The 17,478-nt window shown below is 39.8% G+C and overlaps 1 protein-coding gene across 1 annotated transcript in view; it reads right to left on the reverse strand.

Annotated features, from left to right (window-relative positions):
• mob2a (MOB kinase activator 2a) overlaps positions 1-5,386 on the reverse strand; it is a 48,764-nt gene extending 43,378 nt beyond the window's left edge. The window contains exon 1 of the mRNA XM_084396754.1: positions 4,925-5,386. Coding sequence (XP_084252880.1) covers positions 4,925-4,941 — 17 coding nt within the window. The 5' untranslated portion in view covers positions 4,942-5,386. The remainder of the gene's footprint in view (positions 1-4,924) is intronic.
• Positions 5,387-17,478: the final 12,092 nt, after the last annotated feature.

Raw genomic sequence — 17,478 nt, forward strand, 5'->3', positions numbered from 1 at the left:
CTATACTGTGGGGGAGAAGGACACATTCTACAGAACTGTCCCATCCGACCACCATGCCCAGCGGTGAGTGCAGTCCACCTTCCACCTAAAATTACTCCTCTAACTCATACTACCGTATATGTTCTGACCCGTCAAACCTCTGTTTCAGCATAAGCCCTCATTGATGCCGGCTCAGCGGGGAACTTCATATCTCTCAACCTCCTCCAAAGGCTCAACGTTAAGAGGAAACGTAGTCCCCAAAAGTCATTCCATCCTGGGAAAACCGCTGGGCCGTGGTCGTATCTGTCATTTCTCCCCCACTCCTCATAGGATGTCTGCACACGGAGGAAATCTCGTTTATGGTGCTGGAAGGATCTACCGCTGACATCATCCTGGGACGCCCGTGGATGCAACAACATGAGCCATGTGTGGACAGGAATTCAGGGGAGATCCTCCAGTGGGGAGAATCTTGCTTCCAACATTGCCTGTCTGCAGTCGTCAAGACCTGTTCTGTCCCTCTTCAACCTAGGTATTTAGAGACTTCCTCAACCAGTTCGTCATCGTCTACATAGACGATATTCTGATTTACTCAAACCCTGTCGGAACATCATCATGTAAAACGAGTTCTCCAGCATCTTCAGGATCACCAACTCTACCTCAAATCAGAGAAATGTGAGTTCAACACTTCCTCCGCCCACTTCCAGGGGTACATCATCGACCAACATGGCATCCAAATGGACCAGAGGAAGGTGGAATCCATCCAGAACTAAGAGTTGCAGAGATTCCTGGGCTTCGCTAATTTTTACCGTTGTCATCAAGAATTACAGCTTAATCAGTTCACCTCTCCACTGAAAAACCGGCCCAAGTCTCTGTCCTGGACACCTCTTGCCCTCCTCTCCTTCGAAGACCTTAAGACAGCATTTGTCTCCGCCATCCGAACCCTGAGATACCATTTGTCATCGAGGTCGATGCATCCACCACTGGAGTCGGAGCAGTGCTGTCGCAGCGGCAGGGTGATCCATACGCCTCCATCCATGTGCCTTCTACTCTAAGAAGCTGTCCCCGGCAGAGCAGAATTACTTTGACCAAACCTGCTACGCCGGGAGGTCCTGAGGGACGTATCTTTATACCATCGACCTACCGTCTATCCCTCATGGACTCCGCTCACACCTCTCCGGGCTCTGGACACCCAGGTAGCCAGCGAACCCTCTCGCTCCTCAGCCAACTCTACTGGTGGCCCTCTATGGCCCAGGATATCTCCCGATACGTCAGAGGTAGGTCTGTGCCATCAGCAACACTCCCCGTCGACTCCCAGAAGGTAAATTCACACCATTACCCATCTGTCCCTGGTCCCATCTGGGCATCGGTTTTATGACCGACCTTAGTAGCCCAGAACTCCCTTCGCCAGGCTACAACCGGCCTTACTCCGTTTCATTGCGTGTTGGGTTACCAACCACCTCTCTTCCCCTGGTCCAGTGAACCATCAGAGGTTCCAGCTGTCAACTACTGGTTCCAGCAGAGCGAGAGGGTGTGGGACTCAGCCCATGTCCATCTCCAGCAGGCAGTGCAGAGACACAAGGAACAGGCAGACATCAAATGAGGGAACACACCCCAATATCACCCTGGACAGTTGGTGTGGCTATCCACCCGGGACATCCATCTCCGCCTGCCCTGCCGTAAGCTGAGTCTCCGCTATATGGGTCCCTTCAAGGTGCAGAGGCAGCTCAACGATGTCACATATTGCCTGGAACTCAATCTCACCTTCATTTCAGGTTTCCATTCTCAAACCTTACACTGACCCTCTGTCTCCCTCCACAGGATCTGGTGATGGTGATGATGGCATACCTCCTCCGCCTGACATCCACTCAGCCATCAGCACCAGATCCACCCACTCGTTCATCATCACCGGAATTCTAATCACCTGCACCGGTTCACCCTCATCAGCCTCTCAAGCCTGCACTCCCTCCAGTTCACTGTCTGGTCTTGTCACACGTTACACAGACTCTTCCTGCTCTCACCAGAGATTCCCAGCATTCCCGTACCTGAGCCTCATCTTCATCCTCATCTTCGTCTTCTTCAGTAGTCTGCAGTCTTCGGATCCTCATAACCTCCCTGTGTCTTCGTTCCTCGATCTACATAATCCCTAAACCTCACTTCCTTCATCTTCATTTGCGTTACAGTCAGCTAAGTCCTACGTGTCATCTAGTAATACCATCCTTCACCTGTTGTGTTCTGTTTTGCTCCCGATCTGTCAATAAACTCTGTATTTTACATCCACCGTCTGTTCCCTTCGGTGTCGTGACAGCTATAGTTACGGTTTGGTTTAGGGTTAGTACTTGTAATCATGCATCATTTATTGTTATTACTGTAGTAAGTACATGTAGCGTGTAACTACGTCACCTTAAATTAAAATTTTACCTAAATTCATTTGTTTAAAAGCCATATGTGAATTTAAACATCACACCATCAGAAAGTACAATAAGAAGAATAAATATTCATTTTGTGATTAGCTAAAGGTTAATTTAACAGTTATTAAATTTATTAGTGTTTACAGCATAATTGGGGAAAAAAAGATTTCTTTCTTTCCTCATAAATATCGGTAGATATCATTCTGAATAATCAGTTATCGGTATCGTGCATATTTGAAAGATTAACTTTAAATGAGCGTTAGATGACGGCAAGTGTAAAAATAAGGCAAATAAGCCATTAAATATCCAATATTAACCGATATATAAAAAAAAACTATAATATCGACCGAGTCTGATAACCCCCCTTGGCTCTATTAGCCAATAACCGATGTAGCTACCTAAAATAAATAAACTCATAAATATTTGACAATAAAAAAAAAATTCCTTCGCTCTAATACTTTCTTTTAATGCTAACGTAACCAAAGCTGCAGAGGCAGGGAAAAATAGTTTTTTTTGTGGGTGTTTCCTTCATATTAACATGGAAATTGAGATGTGTTTTTACAAATGCTTGCTGCTCATGTCTTTATTGACAAATTTACTTGCAAGTTTGAATAAACACAATTAAAGCCATTCTTCTGCGTGAATACTGGGTGAATCATAGAGCAGAAGCCAAAATGTCACTTGTGCAAGACATCAAAACAGGAAAAGATTTGGCCTATCAGCCTGCAATGGCCAGCATGATGCTTTATGTGGCCAGAACAGACAAAAACAGCAGCAGCAGGTCAAGAGAGGGTGCTTATGTAATGAAACAGGAATGTGAATGTATGGTCACTGTCTTTGGACCTGTTAAACCAGCTGTATGATGGCATAAACCCATAGGAATGCCTGACAATGCCTGACCTTTTCTGTCTATGGCTGAAGCCACCTGTCACCTCTCACTGTTAGACAACAGAGATGTTCTTAAAATTACACGTTTCTTCTTGCATGTGTTTATTCATGACTTCATAGCCTAAAAACAAAAAATATACACAATATATAGCATTTACTTTTGCACATGGGAAGTCTGCACAGTCATAAAAGTCTCTGTGGTAATAGAATACATTTTTATAGAAAGTTGCTGATTTGATCAAATATGAGTTCAACATTATGCAAATGAGAGTTATGCATAATGCAGCGACAACCAATCAGATGGGAGTTCACATGATTCAAAACTCTTAGATCCTGACTTCGCTCAGAAGATGGTTAAAAAACATTATATATTATAAAATAAAAAAATGCTATAGAAATAAAAAAAAGTTCAGCATGAATTTTGTCCGTTACATATTGGTGATGTTTCTAAAAATGGAAAAAAGTGCAAATATAAAATTAAAAAAGACACAGTGAACTAAAATCTAAATTTATTTAATTTTGCCTAATGAGATAAATGACAAATGATCTCTGGACATCATTCATCAGTCAATTATGCAGCAAAATTAATAATCAAATACAAATAATTATCCCTTCATGGGTTTAACTACAAGACCAGGAACCCAGCATCAACCAGCTCATGTAAGCATGCTAATTGCTTTGCAAATAGGCAATGTCAGCTGTATAAAAATAAGGTCCATTATAAATGGAAAATCAGACAAAATAAGAATAGTGAGGTCCAGAGCAGATCTGAACCTGTAGTTGATATGAAACAACCAAATATAAGCTTGAACCATAGTCAGTCAACAGTTTAAAACTAACAGCACCCTGTGTCTCAACTGTTATGCAAATCATGTCACACAATGAAAGCCAATGGGGTCCAAAACAGCATCGGACACCATTGGCGTTATTATGGACAAAAACACTCGAGACATTTTTCAATATCTTCTTTTATGTTCCACAAAAGAAAGAAAGTCGTACAGGTTTGAAACAACATGAGGCGAGTAAATGATTACAGGATTTTCATTTTTGGGTGAACTATCTTTATAAGATAAACCAACCATACACACTTTATACTGTCAAACCACAAGGTAAAGATGTTTCATGCAGTCAAGTTAATGTAAAACTAATCTACTTTTAGATATCTATCCAACTATTTGCAAATACCTGTGAAAATCTCTTGGCCAGAATCTGAATCAAATCCAAGCATTTATCAAAAAGTAAAGGTTTCAATGGATCTGTAATACATCAGTGACACATATTTAAGTCTTCTGTTAGCTTCTTAACCTAAAATAACCCAACAGGTCAGGGTGTAGCTTCTCATGTGGCAGGATGTCATGAAGGAAACCACATACGTAGAACAAAATGCAATGTTCAGTTTGAAGTTACAGACAATTTTAATGTCAGACAATGTTCTGAATCTGGACCCCTGTATGAAACGCTAGACGAATGACAGAGCCACTCGAGTTAAATAAACTCAATTTATATTCCACTAAACTTCAAAGTTTAGCAATTCACAAAAACAAATGTAACTTAGATTTGTGATCTGGCATAAAACTTTTCAAATGTGAAGACAGATACATTTATGCCACAACATGATAATGTATAAGTGACCAATATATTGAACTCACCCCATCAACCAGTCCATTCTGCTGGCAGCTGATCCACTCCAGCTTTGATATGGCTTTCACCGGCTGTTTTAAATTATATCCAGGGCTAGATTGTTGGTCTCTGTCCCTAAATAACAGTACTGGACATAGAGCTGCTCCTCAATGACTTTGAATGATGTTTCTCCAGGTTTGAATTCAGCTCTGGTGTTCGCAGGGCTGCTGGGGTTCAGTTGTCAGTGTTGAGGATGCCGGTGGTCCGTGTCTTCTTTATGTCTGTAAGTACACTGAGATTCTAAAGCTTCAGTCCCGCTGTGGCTTGATTTAAGGAATCCGGAAGTAAACACGGCTGTGTCTCAAAATCCAGCGAGCGAGATGATTATTTGCACTGAAGCACGCAACGCGCTAAAATGTCCAAAAACCTTGTCTAGTTGGGCAGCTTACTGGTTTTGAGCCACAGCCACCGATTCCATCGCTTCCGTGCCTGACATCGACCTCAGCAGGCAGAAATAAACCGGCAGGAGACTCATTTAACAATTGTGTATATCTCTTTCTTCAAATTATATTATTATCTCTTTTATTAGTAGTAGTCGTAGTAGTAGCCTATTATTGAATAGGTTCGGCGTTCTTGCACACCTTTTATTACCTTTTCTATCGTCTTTTGAATTAGTTATTTTTTCCTAATTTCTAGCCTAAGTTTCAGAAATTAATTCTTGCTCTTTAAGTCTGTTCACTTATTTAACCGAGACGTCCTATTCTATAACGATGTTTGATGTGTCTTTAAATCTTTTGATGAATAAGAGCCTTATAATAGTACACATTTTATTTTGAATTTCACTCAAAATTGTTGAAACTCATATCAATGATTAAAGAACAATCTCTCAACCTACCAACAGAAAGCACTGTAGGCTGTATGTGCTTTTTTTAATGGTAAACTGTAATGGCATCTTAAATTCTTAACAATATATTATACAATTATTATTATTATTTTTTTATCATATAATAGAGTAATTTGTTATATATTATTTGTATTCATTATTAAAACAAAATTAATTAATGCATTCATTTAGTAGTTTAAAGGCGCCCTAAATCAAAATTATTATTTTTTTAGCTTTTAGTATGAATATGTTAGCCTTAAAGGGACACTCCACCCATTTGCATTAAGCTTTGCATTGTTAGAAACCCAGTCATACTATTGAATGGTCGTGCAACACTCTCTCATTTTCCCCTGAGACGGGAGAAATCCGTTATTTACCTTTTACACTTCCTCCTACAATGACGCAAAAATCGTCATTTTGCGTCATTGTAGGAGGAAGTGTAAGAGGGGGGGGATTTCTGTTGAGACTACAAGCACTAGTTCCTCATCTTTCCCAAGGGGCGGGACCCGCTCACGCTACAGACCTATTACAGATCAGTGGGTGGGACTTTACTCTCTGAAACTGAAAGCAATATCCTCCATCTTGTTTGAAGCTAAGCTAACAGGCGCTGTGGAGACAGATGTAAAGTAATGACAATAGCGGAGGAGAGTGCTCAATATGATATAGAAGAAGAGGATTTCGGAAGTCTGATGCTTGAATCAGGTGTTTGTGGCTACCTTTACAAGCCGCATTATAGCGAAGAGCAGCCGAGGCAGAAGACCTGCCTGTCGCGGACGAGGAGCCCGGACTGGCTCGAGTTAGGGCGGACTGGTGGCGCCGGTGATCTCACTATGCAACTCATAGACTGTAAGATGCAACTACGAACACAGAGATAGAGTCCGTCTGCGGCAAAGAATTTCAACGATGACAATTTCTCCTGGACGAAATCTCTGAATCAGACGAGGACACGGACGTTTGTGTTGAGAACTATCCTAGTTTCGCACCGCATATGTTCTGACTGAACATCCAGGTACCATGCAATAATTCACCTTTTCGAAAGAAATACAAACGAGGAGTAATGCGTTCGCCAACTAACTAGACATTTTGTGTGAATGTGAAATGAATTTCAAGCTCTGGTGGTAGCTAGCCTTGTAGACGGAAGAGTGATTTCTCTTATAGGCAGATATGCGCTTTCTGGATTAGTGGGAGTGGCTTGCGGAGCTGTGCAATGTGGTGCATTGTGGGAGTTGTTGTCTTTCATACAAATGCGTCCTGAAGTTATTTTTTGTCTTTCCTCGGTCACGAAGGCACCAAATTCCAAATTTATTTTACATTTCGACTACATATATGACCCACTTTAAATAAAAAACAATGTTCAAATGGGTGGAATGCCCCTTTAAGGTTGTGAATAAGCTGGTGTGTTCCAAAGCAATGACAAAATTTGCATTTAGGAGATAGCATTCATAACTTAGTCTCTCACTTCCACTAAAATGGATCACATATTTTTATGACATCACCGCAGACTTCAGGTTCTCATCACATCTTCTGTCCAATCAAATGCTCTCTAGAATCTAAAGTGTCCCGCCCCCTATGCTACCACCTGGCCAAAGTGACCGTTGACACATCACAGAGCAATATGGGTTGGAGATGTGTGTTAGGTTGCTCAAACACTCAAGTTTTTTTCTGGTTTCCAACTCTATGTTGGTTAACAATGAGATGGCTAGAATTGATTCACACCTACTATTGAATCCGATGTATCCATCAACGCTCTGATTCGCTTCCATGGAGCTGTCAAGTACAACTTGCAGTCTATGAGGTAAACTAAACGCTATTGGCTATTTGAAAAGGGGGATGAGCCATTCAATATGTCCGGCCTTAGCTTCCTGTTTCAGTGGAAATTACGTCAACGCATCAAACAAAGCTGTGCGTTCCAAGACACTTCAGTGGGCCTTTAATGACAAGCTCACGAACACGTGCAATTCTACCATGATCCGAAAGGGCTCGAGAACACATGATTCAGGAACCTTATCTGGAACTCATTTGTGTAATTGGCCATTTGTATTTTCACTCGATTATGACTTTTTCACTCGATGAAGAAGTAGCCTAACTGTGACGTAATGATACAGGAGGAACACTGGGACTATTTATTTTAAAGTCAGGTCCAGGAAGTGTCAGCTAGAATCACAAATTATGATTGAGGGAGTGCTAACTGCAATTTCTAAAAATGGTTCCTTCTCTTCAAAGTGAGTTTCTGTGGAGTCGTTCAAGTGAAAAGGAAAGGAAAATTAATAAAAAATCTCGAATTGTGCTTTATATTGCGTTCTTGTGCACATTAAAATAATACTTTCTCCTAAAAATGTCAGTTCCTTACATCATTTACAGAGCATAACATACCTAAACTGATGAGCCAAAATATTATGACTACCAGTCTTATATGCTGTTGGTTCTCCGTGTGCAGAGGGATGGACTCTACGAGACCCCTGAAGGTGTCCTGTGGTTTCTGGCACCAAGACCTTAGCAGCAGATCCTTCAAGTCCTGTAGGTTGCGTGGATTGAACTTGTTGGTCCAGCACATCTCACAGATGCTCAATTAGATTGATATCTGGGGAATTTGGAGGCCAGGGCAACACCTTGAACTGTTCATCATGTTCCTCAAACCATTCCTGAACAATGTGTGCATTGCAGTGTGTAAGAAACCACTTCCACCAGGGAACACTATTGTCATGAAGGGGTGGACCTGATCTGCAACAATGTTTAGGTCGGTGGCACGAGTCAAATTGACGTCCACATGAATGGCCAGACCCATGGTTTCCCAGCAGAACATTGCTAAACTCTCTCCACTGGCTTGTCGTCCCACAGTGAATCCTGGTACCATCACTTCCCCAGATAAACAGCGCACATGTACACGTCTGCCCATGTGATGTAAGAGAAAGCAGGACTAATCGGACCAGGCGACCTTCTTCCACTGCTCCAAGGACCAGTTCTGTCCGTTGTTGATGCTTTTGATGGTGGACAGGGGTCATCATGAGCACTCTGATCGCTCTGTGGCTACACAGCCCCATACGCAGCAGTGACACATATATCTCATAAACATCATTAAAATTTTGTCTGCCTTGTGCCACAGTAGACCTTCTGTTGGCTTTGATCAGATGGAATAGCCTTCATTTCCTCGTGCATCGATGAGCCTTGGGCATCCAACACCCTGTCACCGGTTTTTGGTTTGTCCCTCCTCGGACCACAGTTGGTAAATTCTCACCACTGCTGACCGGGATCAACCCACAAGCCTCACCGTTTCAGATATACTCTGAACCCAGTCACCTTGCCATAATAATTTGGCCCTTGTCGACATCGCTCAGATTTTTATTTCTCATCCCATCTTTCCTGCATCCAACACATTGATTACGAGAACTGATTGTTTGCTTACCATCTTCTCCACCCAGACCTTAATATGTGGCCTTGTTAGGAGAGGATCAACGATATTCGCTTCACCTGTGATTGGTCGTAATGTTTTGGCTCATCAGTTTATACTCAGGAGCTGGTTACACCAGACAGCTTTCAACTAAAAACGTAAAACTTTTTATGCGTTTTGGCCGTTTGTTTACACGACAACAGCGTTTTGGGTGCCTGAAACACAAACTTTTAAAATCGTTCTCCGTGTAAACAACAAAAACGCGGATCTCTGAAGACGATGACGTTATGCTCATGCGTATATCGCCATCTAATGGCCTGGCAGCAGAATACAGGGTTTTCGTGGATCCATGTGAATGGGGATCGTTTTGACAACGGTGTAATCTGTACGAGGAAAACTCAAAGGAAAAACTTCTCCATTTTGAGCAAATCGTTGTCGTCTAAACGTACATGCCACCTAAAGTTTTGTTGAATTCAATGACTCAAGCAAAAAAGTTCTCCTGACTAGATTTGCAACAAATTCTTAATAAAATTTGACTCTGTTCCTCACACAAAGACTTAAAATATAGCACAAGAAGCCTATTTGGAGTGCTTATTTTGGAGCGTGTTAGCCCCAGTACTCATTCACTTTCATTTTATTGGAAAAGGCAGCTTTTTGAACATCTCTTTGGGTTTGAAATGCCATGAGGATGAGCAAAAGGTGACAGAGCAATCTCTTTAAGGTTATGACCAGGTCTTACATGAAATCTTAGCACAAGGTTGATTCACTTTAGACATTTACCTTGTGCGAATACTGTACAGATCAATACACATATCTCTGATTCCAGACACGCCGTCTCATGTCTTTCCCTAAGCGATGTGCTCGGCGCCTGAGGACTCAGCCCTACCTGTGTTTCAAGTGCACAGCTGTCCCACCTGACAATTATAGATGGTGTCTCCTTACACTGGCATCATTGAAATCTCAGGAGAGCAGAGATGATGTATGTGGAAGGAGGTGTACTGAATAATACATGACCCCTGTTTGGCCTCCTTGATGACAACAACATCACCAACCACCAATAGATGGCAGCACCATACAGAGGTTTAAAAAATGTGGTGAAATGTTGATGTAAGGAGTAAGTATACAGCTTGGATGGCACAAAAAATAATACACTGTAAAAAAATAATAATAATTGCCTTAAATTTTTAAGTACAATAAACTTGGATGTTTAAGTCATTTCAACTTAAATTACATTAAACTGACTTAATTTTTTTTTTTTTGTCGAATCTGTTGAAAAAAAAAGTAACAAATTGCTTAACTTATTTTGATGAGTTAAATCAATGTAAAATATATGTTGTCATAACTTATTGAACATATCATTTTTTTACCAGCTTCATTAGGTCAAACAAAATTATATATGAGCTATTTTATATTCTATTCATTTTCTATTCGAAATTACTTACAATCATGTGACCTATTTGCAAAATATCTAAATATAATTTAAATACTAATCTGATTTTGGTGATTTGCAAAATGTTGGTTTTTAATTGTTAATAAACTTTCTTTTTTTTACTCAAAGGGGAAAAAAATTACTAAGATTTTTTTACAGAGTTCGAGTAAATATTGAGACAATGTACAAAAAAGTGAATATAATGTTACTTTGATATCTTAATTTTATGAATTGTTTATTTTTATTGTAAATTAGAGGGAAAATCATGTTAAAATGAAAAATATATATTTTACAACAATTATGATATTAAAATTAATTACAATTAATAATTGATTGTCAATTTTTTTGTTCTCAGAACAAAAATATGAGATTTGTGCCTTAAATTCGTAAAAAAAACAAAAACAATAAAGGACACCAAAGTGTACAGTGTTTGTTGAATGTGCAAAAAATACTTTAATACAGTTTGAAGGTCTCATAACGCAGGGTATCTTGTAGCGTTAGCTCTTAATTAGCACTAAATGTTCGCCTGCAGTCAAATCAAATAATTACACTTTTCCATTGAGTTGTAGTGGTTATTTTCAGGGCAGTGGGAAATATATATTATGGCACTTTATTTATTTTTTTAATTGACACTATATTGGAACATTGCGGCCACACTAACTAACTGCAGAAATGTCATAAAGTGCATGAATACATAATTCTGTGGCACCAAAAGTTTATAAAATGTATTATGGTAAGTCTCTGCGGCTTTTCTTTTATAGTGAAGAAGCATTTTCACATGCTTTTTGATTTACGGTCATTTGAGGACACAGGCAATGGGGCAAGAAATCCCACGGAAAGTTACCTACCGACTCCAGCAAACGGAATTGAAGAGAATTGTTGCTATGATGTAACAGTTTTATAAGTTGCCGTATATAAACTCTGGGATCCGAGAGCTCTCTGGCACACAACATGGCTGCATCTGGGAACAATCAGCTTCATTGGAACTTGTCACTCTCGTATCCAATAGCTTACAATAACACAATTTTCTTGCACTCAGACAAAATCCTCCAAAATGTTAAGTAGGCAGAATTAAATATAGTTTATTATATTATAACATAATTCATTGTTATTCTATAACGTATTTTACAGTAATACAGTAATATTTGAACCAGGTTTTGAGGAGCCTTTTAAAACCTGATCATTGACCCGTTTATTAACCACGTGATACAGAATCTGCTCGTTGCACGTACACTAAAACAAACAAAGGGGACATTGGAAATAGACCACTTTCAAATAGCCTGGATATATAGTGTAAGGAGTGATGAGTGAAATTATTAATAATTGCTCTAATGAGAACATGAAAAAATTAATATTTGGTGCAGAATATATCTGGCGACACTTTATAATAACTATTAAGAAATAATATAAATTATAATTGTGATGTCATTTCTAATACCAATAAGAAAATGATCATATTGTAAAATGTTTTTCTAATCCTTAATGTTAGCTGACAAAAGCACTTTATACAAAATTTACACAAAATTAGTGCTGTCAAATATGTTTAGAATGTAATAATAATCAGTTATATATAATATTTCTGCATTATATAATATTTAATAAGATATTTTATATATAATTTATCATAAACTTTAGCTATTTTTCTCTTTGAACCCATTTGGAAGCAACAAGGATGACCTGTGGTCACAGCCACAGCATGCATGTTAAAAGTGAATGTTTGAGCTTCGACTGTGATGTGAGGGAGGAAGACAGGAGAGTCTTTTGTGTGGACTGCATGTCATCATGCGGTCATCGTCAGCTGGGCTTCCGTAATCATTATCTCTTCAGAACACGCAGTTCAAACACACTGCCTCACTTGACTTACTCAACAAACATCTGAATACGTCACACGGGTGCATGTATGAATCACCCACATCACATCCCTTATTTTGTTTGCACAAAGTAAAATTTGTTCTATTAACAAATTACTTTGACCAAAGGCTGCAGATATACCCACAGAGTTACTCATTCACTGTGCTCATGTTCAAAAACATGACAACGAAAACCCCCCAAGCTGAGCGACAACAGAATGGTATTCTCGAGTGGGAAGCTGGGAATTTTTCGTCCTTTTCCCACAGGATTTAGTGTTCCTGGTTATACGGAGGGCCTTTTAACACTGCGTTTCACCTTGACCCCGCAGCTTGCAAGTGGGCAGCTGGGTATGAACTCAGCACTGTTAAGGTTCATTCACACCAAGAACAATAACTATACAGATAACAATAACTATATTAGCATCCACACAAGCAGACGATATTGTTCTTGATGTTGTTACCACCTTCTCCTCTTTCACAGGGGGACATCACAGAAGCTGCCAAAAACCATTACAAACAACCATTTTATTTCAAGTACAATTAATTGGATGCATTTAGCATGTATTTTCCCTGCGTCCCCAACCTTATTTGAACATATTTACTACACTCTAAAAAATGCAGGGTTGTTTTAACCCAAATTTGGGTCAAATATGGACAAACCCAACCGTTGGGTTAAACATTTTAATAAAAAAATTTAACCCAACAACTGAGTTTGTCCATATTTGACACAAATTTGGGTTGAAACAACCCAGCATTTTTTAGAGTGTACTCATTTTTGGAAAACGCTGTTCCCTTTCGAGGGAACTCAACGCTGTGTCATAAGGGAACGCCTCCCCAGGCAAGGTGTCTGACTCTGAAGCATGTGTGGAAACATGCCAATTGATTGACAGATGGCAGCCTTATGATGTCACATGGAGCGCCCCTGAGACGTCATTAGCTCTTGGTCTTGAGGATCCATTTATTTAAGTGTGTGAGTGAAGATATCACCTGTAAATGTAAGCTTGAGAGCGGAATGAATGCTGTCAGCTCTTGAGGGAGCTGTATATGCACACACTGTGATGAGTCATTGTGGGGAAGCTCTGGTCTTGTTTCTGAAGTAATAATATGTAGCAGTGAAAACTCGCTTTAGGCTCCTCCCCCCTCCAGCCTATGCTGATGTTGGCTTTCATGGACCCGCATCAGTTTAGGAGCAGATAGAGCTTTTCTCAGCGCTATTGCCCTTTTTATTCTCTCATACTTGGAGATTTGTGCAAATACAGGTTTTTGTTTGTTCGCTTCTCTAGGAGAACCTTGGACGTACATCCTGCTTGTGCAGGGGCTATGTAAGGTCTGCTTTTTGCATTACTTACTACGGAGATAGGAGTATATGCGCCTTTAATATTTGCATATGAATGGTTGTTAGACATAGCTGAAAGAAGATGGTCTTCCCTGAAGTCTTCCCAGTGGGCGAATTCGGAAGTAGTAGCTATATACTCTTTCCGTGTTTATAGTTGTGCACTGGCTCTGGTGAGGAAACATGGGCAAATCCGCTTCCCACTTTATCGCATGTCGCTTTTCCTTGATTAATACGCATTTAGAAGTGTATGCTCCTTTCAAATTGCATAGGAAGTGTTGCCAGACATAGCTGAAAGAAGTGTCCCATTTCATCAGTTGTTGTCTCCCAAGTGTAGCTTTGGGGTAGAGCATAGATAGACCACTTCTCCCTCTAGAGGGTCATCATGCTGAGGCCTCTGCTCCCCGGAGCTCAGTTTAGACATTGATATTAAGTGTTAAGGGCTCCATGTAAGCTTCCTTGGTAAGCTGTCTTTAGGGTAGAACCAGGGCTCTGAACCGGTTCAAGGAACGAAAACGAAAACCGGAAACAAACGAAATTTTAACAGGAACAAAAACGAAACCGAAAACAAAATCAATTTTAATCGTTCTGAACAGAAACGTTTATTTAAAATGACTATTAACCGGTTAATAACGTTATTTTATCGTTCTCTTTAATATTTTAATTTGCCATTGACCAATCATGAATTTAGTCAAAGCGTGACGTTGACGCATTAACGAGTGACGTTGACGAGTGAAATGCCCGCGCAGCAGTCATCGGCAGACAATCTCTTCGGCATAGGCTATTCAAGAGAAGCACACCTTAAGAGGAGTGAGTGTACTTTTAAGTCTACTGGGCAAGTGTTGCTCTCACTAACCCAGATTTGTACAAACTTGCTATGAATGTAATTGCACTACCGCGCCCGCGGTAACGCAAGTCAGCGTAGATTGCGCATTTTCATGCCTCAAGTAGCCTACATTCTTTCCTCACTGAGTAGGTCTTCAATGAATGCACAGGTATTGGAGGACATTATTTTCGTACGTTTAAACAAGCTAGCCTACGGACTTTAAGCTCAAGTAGTTTATGGATTTCGTATAAGTGCTAGCAAGTATCGCACATTTTTTCTATAGTCTTTCAGGTAGCCAAAAACAGGACAGGTCAAATGTTTTCTTTATAGACTTTTAATGCTTTGTATTAAAAATAGAAAATGTGTTGTAGTTTTACAATGTTATTGCATTAAATGATCGTGCTTTATTAGCAGACTGAAATTGGTTAACGTTATGTGATGCAAGGATGTGTTGCGCAGTGTTTGCTTTGAAATTAGCAGTTGACGGTGCATTAAAAGAGCAATGATCGTCCAGTTTATATAGGCCTACTTTTTATTCATGTAATTTCTAAAACAATTCGTGTTGCAATATATATATATATATATATATATATATATATATATATATATATATATATATATGTGTGTGTGTGTGTGTGTGTGTGTGTGTGTGTGTGTGTACAAATAATTGTATCACTCTTCTGAAAAGAATTAGGCATAAGAGTGCCAATTTCGATTGTCTAACGGTCCAGTAAAACAGGTCAATATTTTTCCAGCTGTTTATGCTTTGTAATTAATACAGGTATTTCTGTAATGGTTTTAACAATGTTATGAAATAAATGTTCAAGTTTAATTATCATGTGTTATCTTATTTTTGAGTGAAAATTAGTCTTATTTATACATATTGTTTAAAATATAGGCTAAATTAAAATAACGTTATTAACCGGTATTTTATCTAATCAAACCGGTTTCGGAACGGTAATGTTTAACGAGGAACGCAAAAACGGAAACGTTAAAATATTGATTCTGCTCGGAGTGAACCAATTGAATTTTTTTTTTCGTTTTTAAGCCCTGGGTAGAACATACCTCCACTCGCTCTAGGGTCATCATGCTGAGGCCTCCGCTCCCCAGAGCTCCTTCTAGACAGCAATACCGAGTTGTATGGCTCTCTCTGAGCCTCTTTGGTAAGCTATCTTTATGGCTGGTACAGGTTAGGTTGACTGGGCAATACCACCACTGGCGTCCCACTGCCTCAGTTTGGACCTGGAGGTGATAATGAGGGAAGCATTTATACACCTTAGACTTGTACAGATTAGGAGTTACCTTGCATTCTCTAAGACCATTCCTAGTGCTTAAGAGGTAGTAAAGGGTTGAGGATGTGTCGAGTTGTGATAGCATTTCAGTATCTCATGCGTTGTTAGGCTGTTGGGGGATTTCCCTGGTAAGTTCTGCTCCCAGGAGTAGGTAAGAGCATTGAGCTTTGGGAATTTCACTGGCTTGTTTGTTAGCTCTTCTAGGAAATAAGGGCATTGTTTCATGTCACAGTGATGTGGCTGAACGGACTTTGACATTTAATTCCAGTGGAAGTCCCTTGAGTTATCGGTGCTAGTTCACTAGGATTGTGCATATCTTCACATCTTAGTGAAGCGGGCACTTGTTCAGCATGGTGAAGTGTGTATTAACGTTCTGATAGCTTCAACGTTATGACGCAGCAATGAGTTCCCTTGAAAGGGAACGTCTAGGTTATGAATATAACCCTGGTTCCCTGAGAGAGAAAGAGACGCTGCATCTAGTTGCCATGCTTCAGGCATGCCTGCACATCTCCTTCAGACAATAAGCTGATGACGTCTAAGGAAAGCACCCTTTTATACTAACGGGTGCTACGTGTGACGTTATAGGGCTACCATATTCCAATCAATTGGTGTGTTTCCACACATTTCAGACACTGGTCATGCCTGGGCCTTTCCCATTGCGTCAACGTTACGACGCATCGTCTCGTTACAGTCACAGTTATGTTCAGTTTGTTGTAGTTTTCCTGGACTTTCAGTTTGTTTTCATTAGTCACATGTGTTTCTTTGTCTTTGTTTCCCACCACTCTTTAGTTTCATTGGATTCATCTTCTCAGCTGTTCATTATTTTTGTCATCATCACTGGCTATTTAAAGGGGTCCTATTATGCCCTTTTACAAAGTCTTGATTTTGTTTTTGGGGTGTACTAGAATGTTTTAATGCTTGATTGTTCAAAAAACCCATTATTTTTCACATATTTTACATTATGACAGCTCCTCTCTACCTAGTTTGGTTGAATGCATTTTTCGATGAAGCCACTGATGTTTCAGAGTGGCATGTCATTTTCTCATAGATACGATGTTATCCACCATTTAATCATATTTGTCGGGAAAAATATGTTAATACAAACAGTAATCGATCACAAAATCATGGATAATTTCCTCAGGGGCAGGGAACAGTCTTACAAAAGCAAATGCTTACAAAAGCTAAAGTAAACACTACATCAATACTGCAATTTTAGTTAGCAGGCTAGACTAGCAAAGCTTTGCCCTTCATTAGCACCAGAGCTATCATAGCAACATAAAACTTATAATTGGAACTGTTAAAAGAAAACACATCTAAAAATAAGACATACTTTCAAGTTCAGATCCATAAACAACAGATGTCCCGACAAAATGGGAATTGTTACTTCTTTCAGGAGAAGCTTTTTGTGCGTATAGCCTGCATTGTACTCTGTCTGTCTGCCGTTCTCCATAAGGTGTGCAGCGCACAAACGAGGTTATAATCTTCAGGAACAGTGTTTTAACCAAAATATTTACCTCTCTAAGTTCATCAGCCTCAGGACAATTTTTTTCCAGGGTGGAAAAAACAGCGACAACACTTCATC

The sequence above is a fragment of the Rutilus rutilus genome, assembly GCF_951802725.1.
Source record: "Rutilus rutilus genome assembly, chromosome: 23".
Lineage (NCBI taxonomy): Eukaryota > Metazoa > Chordata > Actinopteri > Cypriniformes > Leuciscidae > Rutilus > Rutilus rutilus.